The sequence below is a fragment of the Daphnia magna genome, unplaced genomic scaffold (assembly GCF_020631705.1).
Source record: "Daphnia magna isolate NIES unplaced genomic scaffold, ASM2063170v1.1 Dm_contigs447, whole genome shotgun sequence".
Lineage (NCBI taxonomy): Eukaryota > Metazoa > Arthropoda > Branchiopoda > Diplostraca > Daphniidae > Daphnia > Daphnia magna.
In genome coordinates, this window is record NW_025533331.1 from 1,619 (window position 1) to 19,811 (window position 18,193).

At 35.9% G+C, this 18,193-nt stretch overlaps 1 protein-coding gene across 1 annotated transcript; it reads right to left on the reverse strand.

Annotated features, from left to right (window-relative positions):
* Positions 1-12,171: 12,171 nt before the first annotated feature.
* Positions 12,172-17,820, reverse strand: LOC116935398. Its single transcript, XM_045168037.1, is given in 4 exon segments — positions 12,172-13,277; positions 13,404-15,914; positions 15,917-16,275; positions 17,138-17,820. Coding segments are annotated over 4 exon segments (4,659 nt in total).
* Between the last annotated feature and the right edge of the window lie 373 nt (positions 17,821-18,193).

Below are 18,193 nucleotides of genomic sequence, written 5' to 3' on the forward strand. Positions count from 1 at the left end.
ATACTTGTATTCAATGTGAATACACTGTTATACTATGAGTTTTTACTTCTATATGTAAACAGCATCAAATATACTTGTATTCAATGTGAATACACTGTTATACCATGAGTTTTTACTTCTATATGTAAACAGCATCAAATATACTTGAATTTAATGTGAATACACTGTTATACCATGAGTTTTTACTTCTATATGTAAACAGCATCAAATATACTTGTATTCTATGTGAATACACTGTTATACCATGAGTTTCTACTTCTATATGTAAACAGCATCAAATATACTTGTATTCAATGTGAATACACTGTTATACCATGAGTTTTTACTTCTATATGTCAACAGCATCAAATATACTAGTATTCAATGTGAATACACTGTTATACCATGAGTTTTTACTTCTATATGTAAACAGCATCAAATATACTTGTATTCAATGTGAATACACTGTTATACCATGAGTTTTTACTTCTATATGTAAACTGCATGGAATATACTTGTAATCAATGTGAGTACACTGTTATACCATGAGTTTTAACTTCTATATGTAAACTGCATGGATTATACTTGTATTCAATGAGAATCCACTGTTATACCATGAGTTTTTACTTCTATATGTAAACAGCATCAAATATACTTGTATTCAATGTGAATACACTGGTATACCATGAGTTTTTACTTCTATATGTAAACTGCATGGAATATACTTGTATTCAATGTGAATACACTGTTATACCATGAGTTTTTACTTCTATATGTAAACTGCATCAAATATACTTGTGTTCAATGTGAATACACTGTTATACCATGAGTTTCTACTTCTATATGTAAACAGCATCAAATATACTTGTATTCAATGTGAATACACTGTTATACCATGAATTTTTACTTCTATATGTAAACAGCATCAAATATACTTGTATTCAATGTGAACCCACTGTTATACCATGAGTTTTTACTTCTATATGTAAACTGCATGGAATATACTTGTATTCAATGTGAATACACTGTTATACCATGAGTTTTTACTTCTATATATAAACTGCATGGAATATACTTGTATTCAATGTGAATACACTGTTATACCATGAGTTTTTACTTCTATATGTAAACAGCATCAAATATACTTGTATTCAATGTGAAATACACTGTTATACCATGAGTTTCTGCTGCTATATGTAAACAGCATCAAATATACTTGTATTCAATGTGAATACACTGTTATATTATGAGTTTTTACTTCTATATGTAAACAGCATCAAATATACTTGTATTCAATGTGAATACACTGTTATACCATGAGTTTTTACTTCTATATGTAAACAGCATCAAATATACTTTTATTTAATGTGAATACACTGTTATACCATGAGTTTTTACTTCTATATGTAAACAGCATCAAATATACTTGTATTCAATGTATGTGAATACACTGTTATACCATGAGTTTTTACTTCTATATGTAAACAGCATCAAATATACTTGTATTCAATGTGAATACACTGTTATACCATGAGTTTTTACTTCTATATGTCAACAGCATCAAATATACTAGTATTCAATGTGAATACACTGTTATACCATGAGTTTTTACTTCTATATGTAAACAGCATCAAATATACTTGTATTCAATGTGAATACACTGTTATACCATGAGTTTTTACTTCTATATGTAAACTGCATGGAATATACTTGTAATCAATGTGAGTACACTGTTATACCATGAGTTTTAACTTCTATATGTAAACTGCATGGATTATACTTGTATTCAATGTGAATCCACTGTTATACCATGAGTTTTTACTTCTATATGTAAACAGCATCAAATATACTTGTATTCAATGTGAATACACTGTTATACCATGAGTTTTTACTTCTATATGTAAACTGCATGGAATAAATACACTTGTATTCAATGTGAATACACTGTTATACCATGAGTTTTTACTTCTATATGTAAACTGCATCATGGAATATACTTGTATTCAATGTGAATACACTGTTATACCATGAGTTTCTACTTCTTATATGTAAACTGCATGGAATATACTTGTATTCAATAGTGAATACACTGTTATACCATGAGTTTTTACTTCTATATGTAAACTGCATCAAATATACTTGTATTCAATGTGAATACACTGTTATACCATGAGTTTCTTACTTCTATATGTAAAAAGCATCAAATATACTCTTATTCAATGTGAATACACTGTTATACCAAGAGTTTCTACTGCTATATGTAAACAGCATCAAATATACTTGTATTCAATGTGAATACAATGTTATACCATAAGTTTTTACTTCTATATGTAAACTGCATGGAATATACTTGTATTCAATGTGAATACACTGTTATACCATGAGTTTTTACTTCTATATGTAAACTGCATCAAATATACTTGTATTCAATGTAAATACACTGTTATACCATGAGTTTTTACTTCTATATGTAAACTGCATCAAATATACTTGAATTCAATGTAAATACACTGTTATACCATGAGTTTCTACTTCTATAGGTAAACAGCATCAAATATACTTGTATTCAATGTGAATACACTGTTATACCATGAGTTTAACTGCTATATGTAAACAGCATCAAATATACTTGTATTCAATGTGAATACACTGTTATACCATGAGTTTCTACTGCTATATGTAAACAGAATCAAATATACTTGTATTCAATGTGAATACACTTTTTTTTTCTTCTATATGTAAACTGCATGGAATATACTTGAATTCAATGTGAATACACTGTTATACCATGAGTTTTTACTTCTATATGTAAACTGCATGGAATATACTTGTATTCAATGTGAATACACTGTTATACCATGAGTTTTTACTTCTATATGTAAACAGCATCAAATATACTTGTATTCTATGTGAATACACTGTTATACCATGAGTTTCTACTTCTATATGTAAACAGCATCAAATATACTTGTATTCAATGTGAATACACTGTTATACCATGAGTTTTTACTTCTATATGTCAACAGCATCAAATATACTAGTATTCAATGTGAATACACTGTTATACCATGAGTTTTTACTTCTATATGTAAACAGCATCAAATATACTTGTATTCAATGTGAATACACTGTTATACCATGAGTTTTTACTTCTATATGTAAACTGCATGGAATATACTTGTAATCAATGTGAGTACACTGTTATACCATGAGTTTTATTTTCTATATGTAAACTGCATGGATTATACTTGTATTCAATGAGAATCCACTGTTATACCATGAGTTTTTACTTCTATATGTAAACAGCATCAAATATACTTGTATTCAATGTGAATACACTGGTATACCATGAGTTTTTACTTCTATATGTAAACTGCATGGAATATACTTGTATTCAATGTGAATACACTGTTATACCATGAGTTTTTACTTCTATATGTAAACTGCATCAAATATACTTGTGTTCAATGTGAATACACTGTTATACCATGAGTTTCTACTTCTATATGTAAACAGCATCAAATATACTTGTATTCAATGTGAATACACTGTTATACCATGAATTTTTACTTCTATATGTAAACAGCATCAAATATACTTGTATTCAATGTGAACCCACTGTTATACCATGAGTTTTTACTTCTATATGTAAACTGCATGGAATATACTTGTATTCAATGTGAATACACTGTTATACCATGAGTTTTTACTTCTATATATAAACTGCATGGAATATACTTGTATTCAATGTGAATACACTGTTATACCATGAGTTTTTACTTCTATATGTAAACAGCATCAAATATACTTGTATTCAATGTGAAAACACTGTTATACCATGAGTTTCTGCTGCTATATGTAAACAGCATCAAATATACTTGTATTCAATGTGAATACACTGTTATATTATGAGTTTTTACTTCTATATGTAAACAGCATCAAATATACTTGTATTCAATGTGAATACACTGTTATACCATGAGTTTTTACTTCTATATGTAAACAGCATCAAATATACTTTAATTTAATGTGAATACACTGTTATACCATGAGTTTTTACTTCTATATGTAAACAGCATCAAATATACTTGTATTCTATGTGAATACACTGTTATACCATGAGTTTCTACTTCTATATGTAAACAGCATCAAATATACTTGTATTCAATGTGAATACACTGTTATACCATGAGTTTTTACTTCTATATGTCAACAGCATCAAATATACTAGTATTCAATGTGAATACACTGTTATACCATGAGTTTTTACTTCTATATGTAAACAGCATCAAATATACTTGTATTCAATGTGAATACACTGTTATACCATGAGTTTTTACTTCTATATGTAAACTGCATGGAATATACTTGTAATCAATGTGAGTACACTGTTATACCATGAGTTTTAACTTCTATATGTAAACTGCATGGATTATACTTGTATTCAATGTGAATCCACTGTTATACCATGAGTTTTTACTTCTATATGTAAACAGCATCAAATATACTTGTATTCAATGTGAATACACTGGTATACCATGAGTTTTTACTTCTATATGTAAACTGCATGGAATATACTTGTATTCAATGTGAATACACTGTTATACCATGAGTTTTTACTTCTATATGTAAACTGCATCAAATATACTTGTGTTCAATGTGAATACACTGTTATACCATGAGTTTCTACTTCTATATGTAAACAGCATCAAATATACTTGTATTCAATATGAATACACTGTTATACCATGAATTTTTACTTCTATATGTAAACAGCATCAAATATACTTGTATTCAATGTGAACCCACTGTTATACCATGAGTTTTTACTTCTATATGTAAACTGCATGGAATATACTTGTATTCAATGTGCATACACTGTTATACCATGAGTTCTTACTTCTATATATAAACTGCATGGAATATACTTGTATTCTATGTGAATACACTGTTATACCATGAGTTTTTACTTCTATATGTAAACTGCATCAAATATACTTGTATTCAATGTGAATACACTGTTATACCATGAGTTTCTACTTCTATATGTAAAAAGCATCAAATATACTCTTATTCAATGTGAATACACTGTTATACCAAGAGTTTCTACTGCTATATGTAAACAGCATCAAATATACTTGTATTCAATGTGAATACAATGTTATACCATAAGTTTTTACTTCTATATGTAAACTGCATGGAATATACTTGTATTCAATGTGAATACACTGTTATACCATGAGTTTTTACTTCTATATGTAAACTGCATCAAATATACTTGTATTCAATGTAAATACACTGTTATACCATGAGTTTTTACTTCTATATGTAAACTGCATCAAATATACTTGAATTCAATGTAAATACACTGTTATACCATGAGTTTCTACTTCTATAGGTAAACAGCATCAAATATACTTGTATTCAATGTGAATACACTGTTATACCATGAGTTTAACTGCTATATGTAAACAGCATCAAATATACTTGTATTCAATGTGAATACACTGTTATACCATGAGTTTCTACTGCTATATGTAAACAGAATCAAATATACTTGTATTCAATGTGAATACACTTTTTTTTTCTTCTATATGTAAACTGCATGGAATATACTTGAATTCAATGTGAATACACTGTTATACCATGAGTTTTTACTTCTATATGTAAACTGCATGGAATATACTTGTATTCAATGTGAATACACTGTTATACCATGAGTTTTTACTTCTATATGTAAACTGCATCAAATATACTTGTGTTCAATGTGAATACACTGTTATACCATGAGTTTCTACTTCTATATGTAAACAGCATCAAATATACTTGTATTCAATGTGAATACACTGTTATACCATGAATTTTTACTTCTATATGTAAACAGCATCAAATATACTTGTATTCAATGTGAATACACTGTTATACCATGAGTTTTTACTTCTATATGTAAACTGCATGGCATATTGGACTGCATGGTATATTGGTAACTGCATGGTGTATTCAATGTGAATACACTGTTATACCATGAGTTTTTACATCTATATGTAAACTGCATCGAATATACTTGTATTTAATGTGAATACACTGTTATACCATGAGTTTTTATTTCTATATGTAAACTGCATCAAATATACTTGTAATTAATGTGAATACACTGTTATACCATGAGTTTTTACTTCTATATGTAAACAGCATCAAATATACTTGTATTCAATGTGAAAACACTGTTATACCATGAGTTTCTGCTGCTATATGTAAACAGCATCAAATATACTTGTATTCAATGTGAATACACTGTTATATTATGAGTTTTTACTTCTATATGTAAACAGCATCAAATATACTTGTATTCAATGTGAATACACTGTTATACCATGAGTTTTTACTTCTATATGTAAACAGCATCAAATATACTTGAATTTAATGTGAATACACTGTTATACCATGAGTTTTTACTTCTATATGTAAACAGCATCAAATATACTTGTATTCTATGTAAATACACTGTTATACCATGAGTTTCTACTTCTATATGTAAACAGCATCAAATATACTTGTATTCAATGTGAATACACTGTTATACCATGAGTTTTTACTTCTATATGTCAACAGCATCAAATATACTAGTATTCAATGTGAATACACTGTTATACCATGAGTTTTTACTTCTATATGTAAACAGCATCAAATATACTTGTATTCAATGTGAATACACTGTTATACCATGAGTTTTTACTTCTATATGTAAACTGCATGGAATATACTTGTAATCAATGTGAGTACACTGTTATACCATGAGTTTTAACTTCTATATGTAAACTGCATGGATTATACTTGTATTCAATGTGAATCCACTGTTATACCATGAGTTTTTACTTCTATATGTAAACAGCATCAAATATACTTGTATTCAATGTGAATACACTGGTATACCATGAGTTTTTACTTCTATATGTAAACTGCATGGAATATACTTGTATTCAATGTGAATACACTGTTATACCATGAGTTTTTACTTCTATATGTAAACTGCATCAAATATACTTGTGTTCAATGTGAATACACTGTTATACCATGAGTTTCTACTTCTATATGTAAACAGCATCAAATATACTTGTATTCAATGTGAATACACTGTTATACCATGAATTTTTACTTCTATATGTAAACAGCATCAAATATACTTGTATTCAATGTGAACCCACTGTTATACCATGAGTTTTTACTTCTATATGTAAACTGCATGGAATATACTTGTATTCAATGTGAATACACTGTTATACCATGAGTTTTTACTTCTATATATAAACTGCATGGAATATACTTGTATTCAATGTGAATACACTGTTATACCATGAGTTTTTACTTCTATATGTAAACAGCATCAAATATACTTGTATTCAATGTGAAAACACTGTTATACCATGAGTTTCTGCTGCTATATGTAAACAGCATCAAATATACTTGTATTCAATGTGAATACACTGTTATACCATGAGTTTTTACTTCTATATGTAAACAGCATCAAATATACTTGAATTTAATGTGAATACACTGTTATACCATGAGTTTTTACTTCTATATGTAAACCGCATCAAATATACTTGTACTCAATGTGAATACACTGTTATACCATGAGTTTTTACTTCTATATGTAAACTGCATGGAATATACTTGTAATCAATGTGAGTACACTGTTATACCATGAGTTTTAACTTCTATATGTAAACTGCATGGATTATACTTGTATTCAATGTGAATCCACTGTTATACCATGAGTTTTTACTTCTATATGTAAACAGCATCAAATATACTTGTATTCAATGTGAATACACTGGTATACCATGAGTTTTTACTTCTATATGTAAACTGCATGGAATATACTTGTATTCAATGTGAATACACTGTTATACCATGAGTTTTTACTTCTATATGTAAACTGCATCAAATATACTTGTGTTCAATGTGAATACACTGTTATACCATGAGTTTCTACTTCTATATGTAAACAGCATCAAATATACTTGTATTCAATGTGAATACACTGTTATACCAAGAGTTTCTACTGCTATATGTAAACAGCATCAAATATACTTGTATTCAATGTGAATACAATGTTATACCATAAGTTTTTACTTCTATATGTAAACTGCATGGAATATACTTGTATTCAATGTGAATACACTGTTATACCATGAGTTTTTACTTCTATATGTAAACTGCATCAAATATACTTGTATTCAATGTAAATACACTGTTATACCATGAGTTTTTACTTCTATATGTAAACTGCATCAAATATACTTGAATTCAATGTAAATACACTGTTATACCATGAGTTTCTACTTCTATAGGTAAACAGCATCAAATATACTTGTATTCAATGTGAATACACTGTTATACCATGAGTTTAACTGCTATATGTAAACAGCATCAAATATACTTGTATTCAATGTGAATACACTGTTATACCATGAGTTTTTACTTCTATATGTAAACAGCATCAAATATACTTGTATTCAATGTGAATACACTGTTATACCATGAGTTTTTACTTCTATATGTAAACAGCATCAAATATACTTGTATTCAATGTGAATACACTGTTATACCATGAGTTTTTACTTCTATATGTAAACTGCATGGAATATACTTGTATTTAATGTGAATACACTGTTATACCATGAGTTTTTATTTCTATATGTAAACTGCATCAAATATACTTGTAATTAATGTGAATACACTGTTATACCATGAGTTTTTACTTCTATATGTAAACAGCATCAAATATACTTGTATTCAATGTGAAAACACTGTTATACCATGAGTTTCTGCTGCTATATGTAAACAGCATCAAATATACTTGTATTCAATGTGAATACACTGTTATACTATGAGTTTTTACTTCTATATGTAAACAGCATCAAATATACTTGTATTCAATGTGAATACACTGTTATACCATGAGTTTTAACTTCTATATGTAAACAGCATCAAATATACTTGTATTCAATGTGAATACACTGTTATACCATGAGTTTTTACTTCTATATGTAAACAGCATCAAATAAACTTGTATTCAATGTGAATACACTGTTATACCATGAGTTTTTACTTCTATATGTAAACTGCATGGAATATACTTGTATTTAATGTGAATACACTGTTATACCATGAGTTTTTATTTCTATATGTAAACTGCATCAAATATACTTGTAATTAATGTGAATACACTGTTATACCATGAGTTTTTACTTCTATATGTAAACAGCACCAAATATACTTGTATTCAATGTGAAAACACTGTTATACCATGAGTTTCTGCTGCTATATGTAAACAGCATCAAATATACTTGTATTCAATGTGAATACACTGTTATACTATGAGTTTTTTCTACTATATGTAAACAGCATCAAATATACTTGTATTCAATGTGAATACACTGTTATACATGAGTTTTTACTTTTATATGTAAACAGCATCAAATATTCTTGAATTTAATGTGAATAAACTGTTATACCATGAGTTTTTACCTCTATATGTAAACTGCATGGAATATACTTGTATTCAATGTGAATACACTGTTATACCATGAGTTTTTACTTCTATATGTAAACTGCATCAAATATACTTGTATTCAATGTGAATACACTGTTATACCATGAGTTTTTACTTCTATATGTAAACAGCATCAAATATACTTGTATTCAATGTGAATACACTGTTATAACATGAGTTTTTACTTCTATATGTAAACTGCATGGAATATACTTGTATTTAATGTGAATACACTGTTATACCATGAGTTTTTATTTCTATATGTAAACTGCATCAAATATACTTGTAATTAATGTGAATACACTGTTATACCATGAGTTTTTACTAACAGCATCAAATATACTTGTATTCAATGTGAAAACACTGTTATACCATGAGTTTCTGCTGCTATATGTAAACAGCATCAAATATACTTGTATTCAATGTGAATACACTGTTATACCATGAGTTTTTACTTTTATATGTAAACAGCATCAAATATACTTGTATTCAATGTGAATACACTGTTATACCATGAGTTTTTACTTTTATATGTAAACAGCATCAAATATTCTTGAATTTAATGTGAATAAACTGTTATACCATGAGTTTTTACCTCTATATGTAAACTGCATGGAATATACTTGTATTCAATGTGAATACACTGTTATACCATTAGTTTTTACTTCTATATGTAAACTGCATCAAATATACTTGTATTTAATGTGAATACACTGTTATACCATGAGTTTTTACTTCTATATGTAAACAGCATCAAATATACTTGTATTCTATGTGAATACACTGTTATACCATGAGTTTCTACTTCTATATGTAAACAGCATCAAATATACTTGTATTCAATGTGAATACACTGTTATACCATGAGTTTTTACTTCTATATGTAAACAGCATCAAATATACTTGTATTCAATGTGAATACACTGTTATACCATGAGTTTTTACTTCTATATGTAAACTGCCTCAAATATACTTGTATTCAATGTGAATACACTGTTATACCATGAGTTTTTACTTCTATATGTAAACTGCATCAAATATACTTGTATTCAATGTGAATACACTGTTATACCATGAGTTTCTACTTCGATATGTAAACAGCATCAAATATACTTGTATTCAATGTGAATACACTGTTATACCATGAGTTTTTACTTCTATATGTAAACAGCATCAAATATACTTGTATTCAATGTAAATACACTGTTATACCATGAGTTTTTACTCTTATATGTAAAAAGCATCAAATATACTTGTATTTAATGTGAATACACTGTTATACCATGAGTTTTTACTTCTATATGTAAGCAGCATCAAATATACTTGTATTCAATGTGAATACACTGTTATACCATGAGTTTTTACTTCTATATGTAAACTGCATGGAATATACTTGTATTTAATGTGAATACACTGTTATACCATGAGTTTTTACTTCTATATGTAAACTGCATGGAAAATACTTGTATTCAATGTGAATTGTAAAATACGCCCACTCTGCTGGGGAAGGTAATAATGACCATTACGGGTTGAAGAGGCAGAATTTCCAGGTTTTATTTCTTGAGAAAAGACACTCACGAAAATTACACACTTTCGACTTTCAATCCTTTTTTGACGTGAATGCCCCCTCCGCCGTCGTCTGCTTCTTTTTTCTTGCCCCCTACCGCCTCCTGGTGACGGTTCACCACAGTCTGGGCCGGCCGTCAATGGAATTACTCGCGAGAATCTGAAATGAAGCAAAGTTTGATAACCGGGCGGGTTAGTTCAGAACGTTCAGTTTTAACGGTTGCCGCGTGGACAATTCCGTCGCTTCCGGGCAACACTTTCGTAACGCTCCCTATCAACCAATCGCCCCTTCTGCTATTCTCGTCCATGATCATGACGACGTCACCAACTCTGATCGGACGGACAGTTCTTTCCCATTTTTTCCGCTCGATGAGAGTCGGAAGGTATTCTTTCATCCAGCGTCTCCAATACTGGTCCACAATGAACTGGGCCTGCTTCCACGAATGCTTCTTCAGTATCAGGCGCTCGGTGAGGATGGGGGTACCGAGAATAAAGTGATACGGAGTGAGCGGCTCTGGCTCTGACGGATCAGTTTGAACGTTGGTCAAAGGCCGTGAGTTCAGAAGTGAGGCTACTTCTGCGAAAACCGTGCGAAGGACTTCGTCGGTTACCGAGCGGTTTTCCAAAACGGCGCGCATGGCTCTCTTGCTGGAGCCAATCTGACGCTCCCAAATACCACCAAAATGCGGCGCATACGGTGGGGAGAATTTCCAAGTGATCCCGCGGTCGATGAATTCTGCTGCCACCCGCGTCGAATTGAGATTTTCGATCCCTTGCCTGAGCTCCTTTTCTCCTGCCGTGATATTGGTGCCGTTGTCACTGTAAATTGTTCTAGGGTGACCTCGCAGGGAGATGAAACGCCGCGACGCCATGATGAACGAATCGGCGTCCATCGTGTCCAACACTTCTAAATGCACGGCTCGGGTGGAAAGGCACGTTATCAGTAGTCCCCACCGCTTCACTGATCGTCTTCCAATCACAACTTGAAAGGGCCCGAAGCAGTCCAGTCCCACATTCGTGAAGACGCGCAAGGAGGGCACGAGACGTTCCTTTGGCAAGCTAGCCATTCATGGTGCCTGAGGCATAGCACGCAGCATCTTACATTTGGTACACTGTGCACGTGTACGCCGGATGGCCCTGCGTCCTTGTGGGAGGTAAAACTGCTCACGAACAACACCCAACGTGTGTTCCACACCAGAATGGAGCAATTGTAAATGACGGTCGCTGATGATAAGCCTTGTAAGTGGATGATCCGGTGCAATTATTATTGGGTTACGGGTACGTGCCGGCATCACTGCGTGGCCCAATCTTCCATCGACTTTCAACAGGCCGTCGTCTGGGTCGAGGTATGGCCCGACCCGCCTCAAGACGGAGTCACGAGAGATCGTTTTTCCTTTCTGAAGAGCTGCACGTTCCCGTGAGAATGCGTCCTGCTGCGACACTAGCAGACAGATGCGGAAGGCTTCGGCGATCTCGTCGGAATTCAGATCATCATTCGACGTGGAGTCGCCGCACAGCAGCAGAGCAGCTTCTCGTTTCAGAGTGTTAAGTTGAATGCTTCGGGTGATGAGTTTAGACAAAGCGGATGACAACGGGTGGCAAGAACTTATAGCAACGTGCAGCTGTTGCACATTGACCGCCTGTATTTCTTCGTTTTCTTTAGCCTTAATGCTTTGCTGATCGAATGGCGGCGGAGAGTACGACACGTTGAAAAGAACATCTGGCCCTCGAATCCAGCGGCAATTCGGCCCAAAGTCTTTCGGAACGATTCCTCGGGTACAATCGTCGGCGAGATTGTCGCTGCTGCGAATGTAGTGCCATTGATCAACCATCGAGTGCTGTAGAATCTCATTTGTCCGTTTGTTTACAAATGATGGGTGACCGGGGTGAGAGGCGCGAAGCTGATACAAAACAATTTGTGAGTCCGTATGAAACTCAACTGAGGAAAACGAAAGTCGAAGCTCCTGTTTCACGAACAACGACAGGTTGACGGCCAATACTGCCGCTTTCAACTCCAGTCGGGGAATGGTTGTCGGCTTGAGGGGTGCCAGGCGACCTTTGGCCATGACGAAGCTGACATGAATTTTATCACCGAATCGTACGCGCAGGTAGGCGACCGCTCCGAAGGCGACGGACGAAGCATCGGCAAAAATGACCAACACAAAATCGGAGCCTACGAGGGGAAAGTTGGCGGGTCGGAAGCATCGTTTTACAGAAACAAGGCGCAATTTTTCGAGGCTGGAGGTCCATTGCTTCCACTTTGACAAAATTTCGATTGACAAAGGCTAGTCCCACCCACGAACATCCGGTGTATCTTTCGCCAGTTTTTGTGTCTGTTGAAATAACAGTTTAGCGCCGGTAATGGCCGGAAGACAAATGCCGAGAGGGTCGAATGTGAGAGAAATTGCGGACAATAATTCTCGTTTTGTAGTAACCGTTGGCATTGATTTTATTCTGATGCCGTAAGAGTCCGAGTTAAGATCCCACACCATACCAAGAAGATATTCCACAGGTAGCACGTCTTTATTCAAGTCAACGGTGTTTGAAGTTCGCTGATTTTCTGGGATGGTTGCCAAGACTTGCCGGGATGACGACTCGAAGCTTGTCAGACTAAAACCGGCGGACGCGAGAGACTGCGTTACTTGCTTTTCGAAATTTATTGCTTCGCCGTTAGTTTCGAATGAGTCGCTCAAATTGTCGGAATAAAAATTGTCTTTCAATTTATCGGCGACCTGCGGATATTGTACGTTTGCGTTGACTGCATGCTGTAAAAAGAATATTGCGGCAGAGGAGGAACAAACAGCTCCAAATACCAGGGTTGCGAATTGGTAGGTTGTGATTGGTGCGTTACTGCCAAATTCGCGATAGACAAATCGTTGTAAGGACTGATGTTTTTCGGCCACACCAACTCTGTGGTAAAACGCAGTGATGTCAGCGGTGAGTGCGACGGGAAACTGACGAGCGCGGAGGAGGATGCCGACTAGCGACGGGATGAACGGCGGGCCACGCAAAAGATAATGGTTAAGCGGCACACCTCTGTAAAGCGCAGCGCAGTCGAAGACAACTCGAATTTTTTCGGGTTTGTTCGGGTTAACGACGTAGAAGTGAGGTAGATACCAAACCATACCTTCCGGCTTGTTTATGTCCGACCAGTTGACGGCGACCACGGTTCCTGACGATATAAGATTCTCGACAATGGTTACGTATTTTGCGGCGGTCTCGCGCATATGTGGCTCTAACATTCGGCGTTCCAGGCCACAGAAACGGGAAACTGCTTGTCCTCTGTTGTTTGGTATGACCGGTCTGTCTTGACGAAGCGGAAGTTCTACTTGGTAACCACATCCAATAAATTTTATCGATCGCTGTAAGATGCTCAACATCTGCTCGTCTTCGTTGGCCGCTGTATTTGTTTTCGCGGCTTTTGCCACGACGCCGAAAGTTTCAGTTAAATGGAAACGGTCAACTACTTCTGATAGAAAGGGTTCTTGTCGGACGAAACCTAAGTTCACGCTGCTTTTGTTGCTCGGTCCGGCGACTAGACACAACGGTATTTTGCCCACTACAGCCCAGCTAAAACACGTTTGCAAAGCGGTAGGGCCGGTTTCACCATCATTTGGGGCAGCAGTGTTTAGCGTTCGAAGAGCTGGTAACATGTCCATCCCCACAAGAATTTCTACTTTGGAAGAGTCTATGGCAGGTAAGTCGATGTCGGCCAAATGTTCCCATCGTTTCTTGATGCCAGGCCAGTTAATTTTGCGTTGCGAAAGATTAATGCTGGGGACAACAAACGCTTCGCGAACGTCGAACGCTTGCGATCCGTCGATCGATTTGAGTTTGAATGATACGATGTTCGAATCCATTAACACAGAGTTGTTAAACGAGCCGAAGCAAATGCTGGCTGAAGGACCTTTCAACTTAAGCAAATTCGCTAGCTTTCGCGATATGAGAGTAGCTTCGCTGCCTTGGTCAAGAATCGCGAAGGTTGTTTGAGCCGAATTGTTCATTTCCACTACGAGTTTGACAACAGCTAATAGGACTGGGCGGATATTGGCTGTTGGTGCCTTTACCATTAATATAGTATGGTTTTTACCTTGGTTCCGCGATGAGGCAGGAAACTGTCGTTCGGCTCCGTGAAGCAGCGAATGATGCGGGCCCTGGCACTCCTTGCATTTCGATTCGGTTGAGTTGCATTTCCGTCCATAGTGGCCGCGGACGAGACACTTGAAGCAGTGATTGTTGGTGGCACACAGCGATGCGCGGGCATTCACCAACATTCGTTTAAACACGTTGCACATCTCTAACCTGTGGGCCGGACTTTCTTTGCAGGCCAGGCAGTCAGAAAGGGTGGTAACGTTTGATAAGGATCCTGCGAGAACGGTCGCTCCGCGGTTATTGTAGTTGCTGCTTCCGGGTGTGTAGCTGCCCAACTGACGGTTGCTATTTGAAGGCTGAATGGGGTTTTTAACAGCGTTCATTGCGTTGGATGACGATAGCTTTCCGCCACGAAGTTCTTCAGCGCTGAGCACGCGATCGATCCATTTGTCGAAATCTTTTAAGGTGGCCATTCTGTCTAAACCATAAGCATATTTTCCCCAGTCTGTTTGTAAGTTGATCGGCAATTTGGCATGAAGTAAGTTGGCGACGGTGTTGAACATCATGACGTGGCTTTCATCTACGCTTGACACGGCGTCGCGTACTGCAGCGGCCAAATTAAAGAGTGCGTTAAAGTCCCCGTTTCTGAATGAAGGGAGCTGCTGCATATGCTGATCGTGTGCTTGTATGATAAGGTGCGGGCTTCCATATTTTTTTCTAGCTCGGCCCAAGCCGATTGAAAAGTGTACGCACCCGTGAAAATATGAGCGACACGACGCTGGATGTCTTCCTTCAAACTTTCTTGAAGCCCCAGAAGTTTCAGCGATTCGGGCATATTTACATCTCGGATCGTTGCTCTTATACCGTGGGCGTATTTAAGCCATTTACGGGGGTCTCCATTGAATTTTTCCACGTCTAGCTTCAGCCAATGATGCGACGGGGCAAAATTAGGTTGCGTCGGTGGAGTCGAGTTAACGACAGCTGGCAGAAGCGGAAGGTTAGCCAAATCATTCATCGGGACGTTGCTTGGTAAGTTGGGTGTGGACGATAATTGCGGTGATCCAATTGCACCACCACAGCTAAGGGTGCCAACGGTTCGGAACTAACCGAACCGGAACCGAACCGTCATCGGTTCATGTCGTTATCGGAACGAAACTCGATCGGTATGATTCTTTGGCGGTTAGATCGAAGTAAAACCGTCTGGACCCGAACCGAACCAGAACCGAAGTGGGACCCCACAATATAAAAAAATCTCTATTATAAATAAGCTCAACGTTATTTAAATAATTAATTATTATTATTATAATAGTTATTAATACTTTAAATTTCACCTTAAGAGGCAAATTATACGCTATACCATTGGTCACACACGGTTTTTTTGTTTTTTTGTCGAATTTTCTTTGGGCATCGTGAAGAATAAAAACTTTCAAAGTTCGTATCATACCCAATTCATACCCTGCTTTTGAACAGTATAATGGATTTATGTTGGATATGCAACACATTTAAGTACACCCGGTAAGAGGCTTGAACGCTTGACGTCAGGATTTACAGTCCTGCGCGTTACTAGATGATCTATGCGATTCATACCAAATGTGCGACTAGTGTTAAACTTATGAATAAATTGCGGAAAGGAGAAAAAATCGTTTTGAACATTGGCCACAAGTCGCAGCACTGTACAGGGACAAATGTCCCAAGGCGCCTGTGAGTGGGTGCACAGAGGGACATCCCGATGCCTGGCCATTACTGTAGATTGCTATGATGTAACCCCATCCCACAAAAAATCCATCGGTACGGTGCGAAACGGAGCGCATTGTTTTTGTTTGCTCCGAAACCGCGCTTGTACCGTTCTGGGACGGTTCGGTTCGGTTCGGATCCTTGATTTTTCCATCCGCGGTACGGTTACGGTTCGGAAAACCGTCGGTTTTTGCGAACCGTTGGCACCTTTAACCACAGCTCTCGATCAAGTGATTTTCGTACTGAATTTCAAGTTCCAGGTCTTCTCGTTCCCGCGCGTTTTTGAGCTCTAGATCTTTGAGTTCACGATCCTGTTTTATTTTTGCTTGCTTCAATCGAAATTCAAGATCGATTTTGCGTTGTTTTGCTGCTGTGTGAAGGTCGAAATTTACGTGATTTAAGGTGTCGTGCTGCGTGTCGTTCGATCGATCGTCTTGGGTCGGCTGTGGTGTGCCGTTTGACTGTTGCGGCTCTGGTACGATGCCCACAGCGTCGATCTCTTGATTAGGTTGAGGAGTTGATACATTTTGACTCAGCTCACGGACCACGGTGTTGGAAATGTTCCATGCGCGTCGAGGGGCTGTTCTTCGTAAGGCGGCAGCGACTGCTTGAACACATGCGGCTTGCAGATTGTTGATGCTTTCGAAGTAGGCGGCTGCTGCGTGAAGTTCACCATCGTCAAGTTGTGCGGCGGCCACGTATCGTTCGTGAATGTGAACGAGATTACTGTGCGCCAGTTCGAGAGTTGGCATGAATGCTTCGAATTCTTCTCGCGTGGCGTTGATGTTTATTAACTCTCTTGCTTGTCGCAGAAGGTTCGTGTGTCTACGCTTGGCATTTGTTCGCATGCCGAATAGGTCGGGCGGGTCAACAACGTTTTTGTCGGCCATGCTTCGATTAAGCCGTAAGCTTGCTCGAGAGTTCGACTGGGGTTCGAGCTAAGCGTGAAAGGATGGCAACCGAATCAAATGTCCAAATCCAAATAGTTCGAATGGGAAAACGATATTATTGGGACTGTTCAGAAAGTTGTTCGGTGGTAGAGTTCTGATTCAACTTGGTCCTTATTTACGGCGTCTGTAAACGAAGGTGACTTGTTATTAGGGTAATGGTAACGAAAAGTTATTTTAAATTTACGGGACACTGTATGAATAACATACAGTATAAATACAAGTATATTTAATGCTGTTTACATATAGAAGTAGAAACTCATGGTATAACAGTGTAGTTCACATTGAATACAAGTATATTTGATGCTGTTTACAT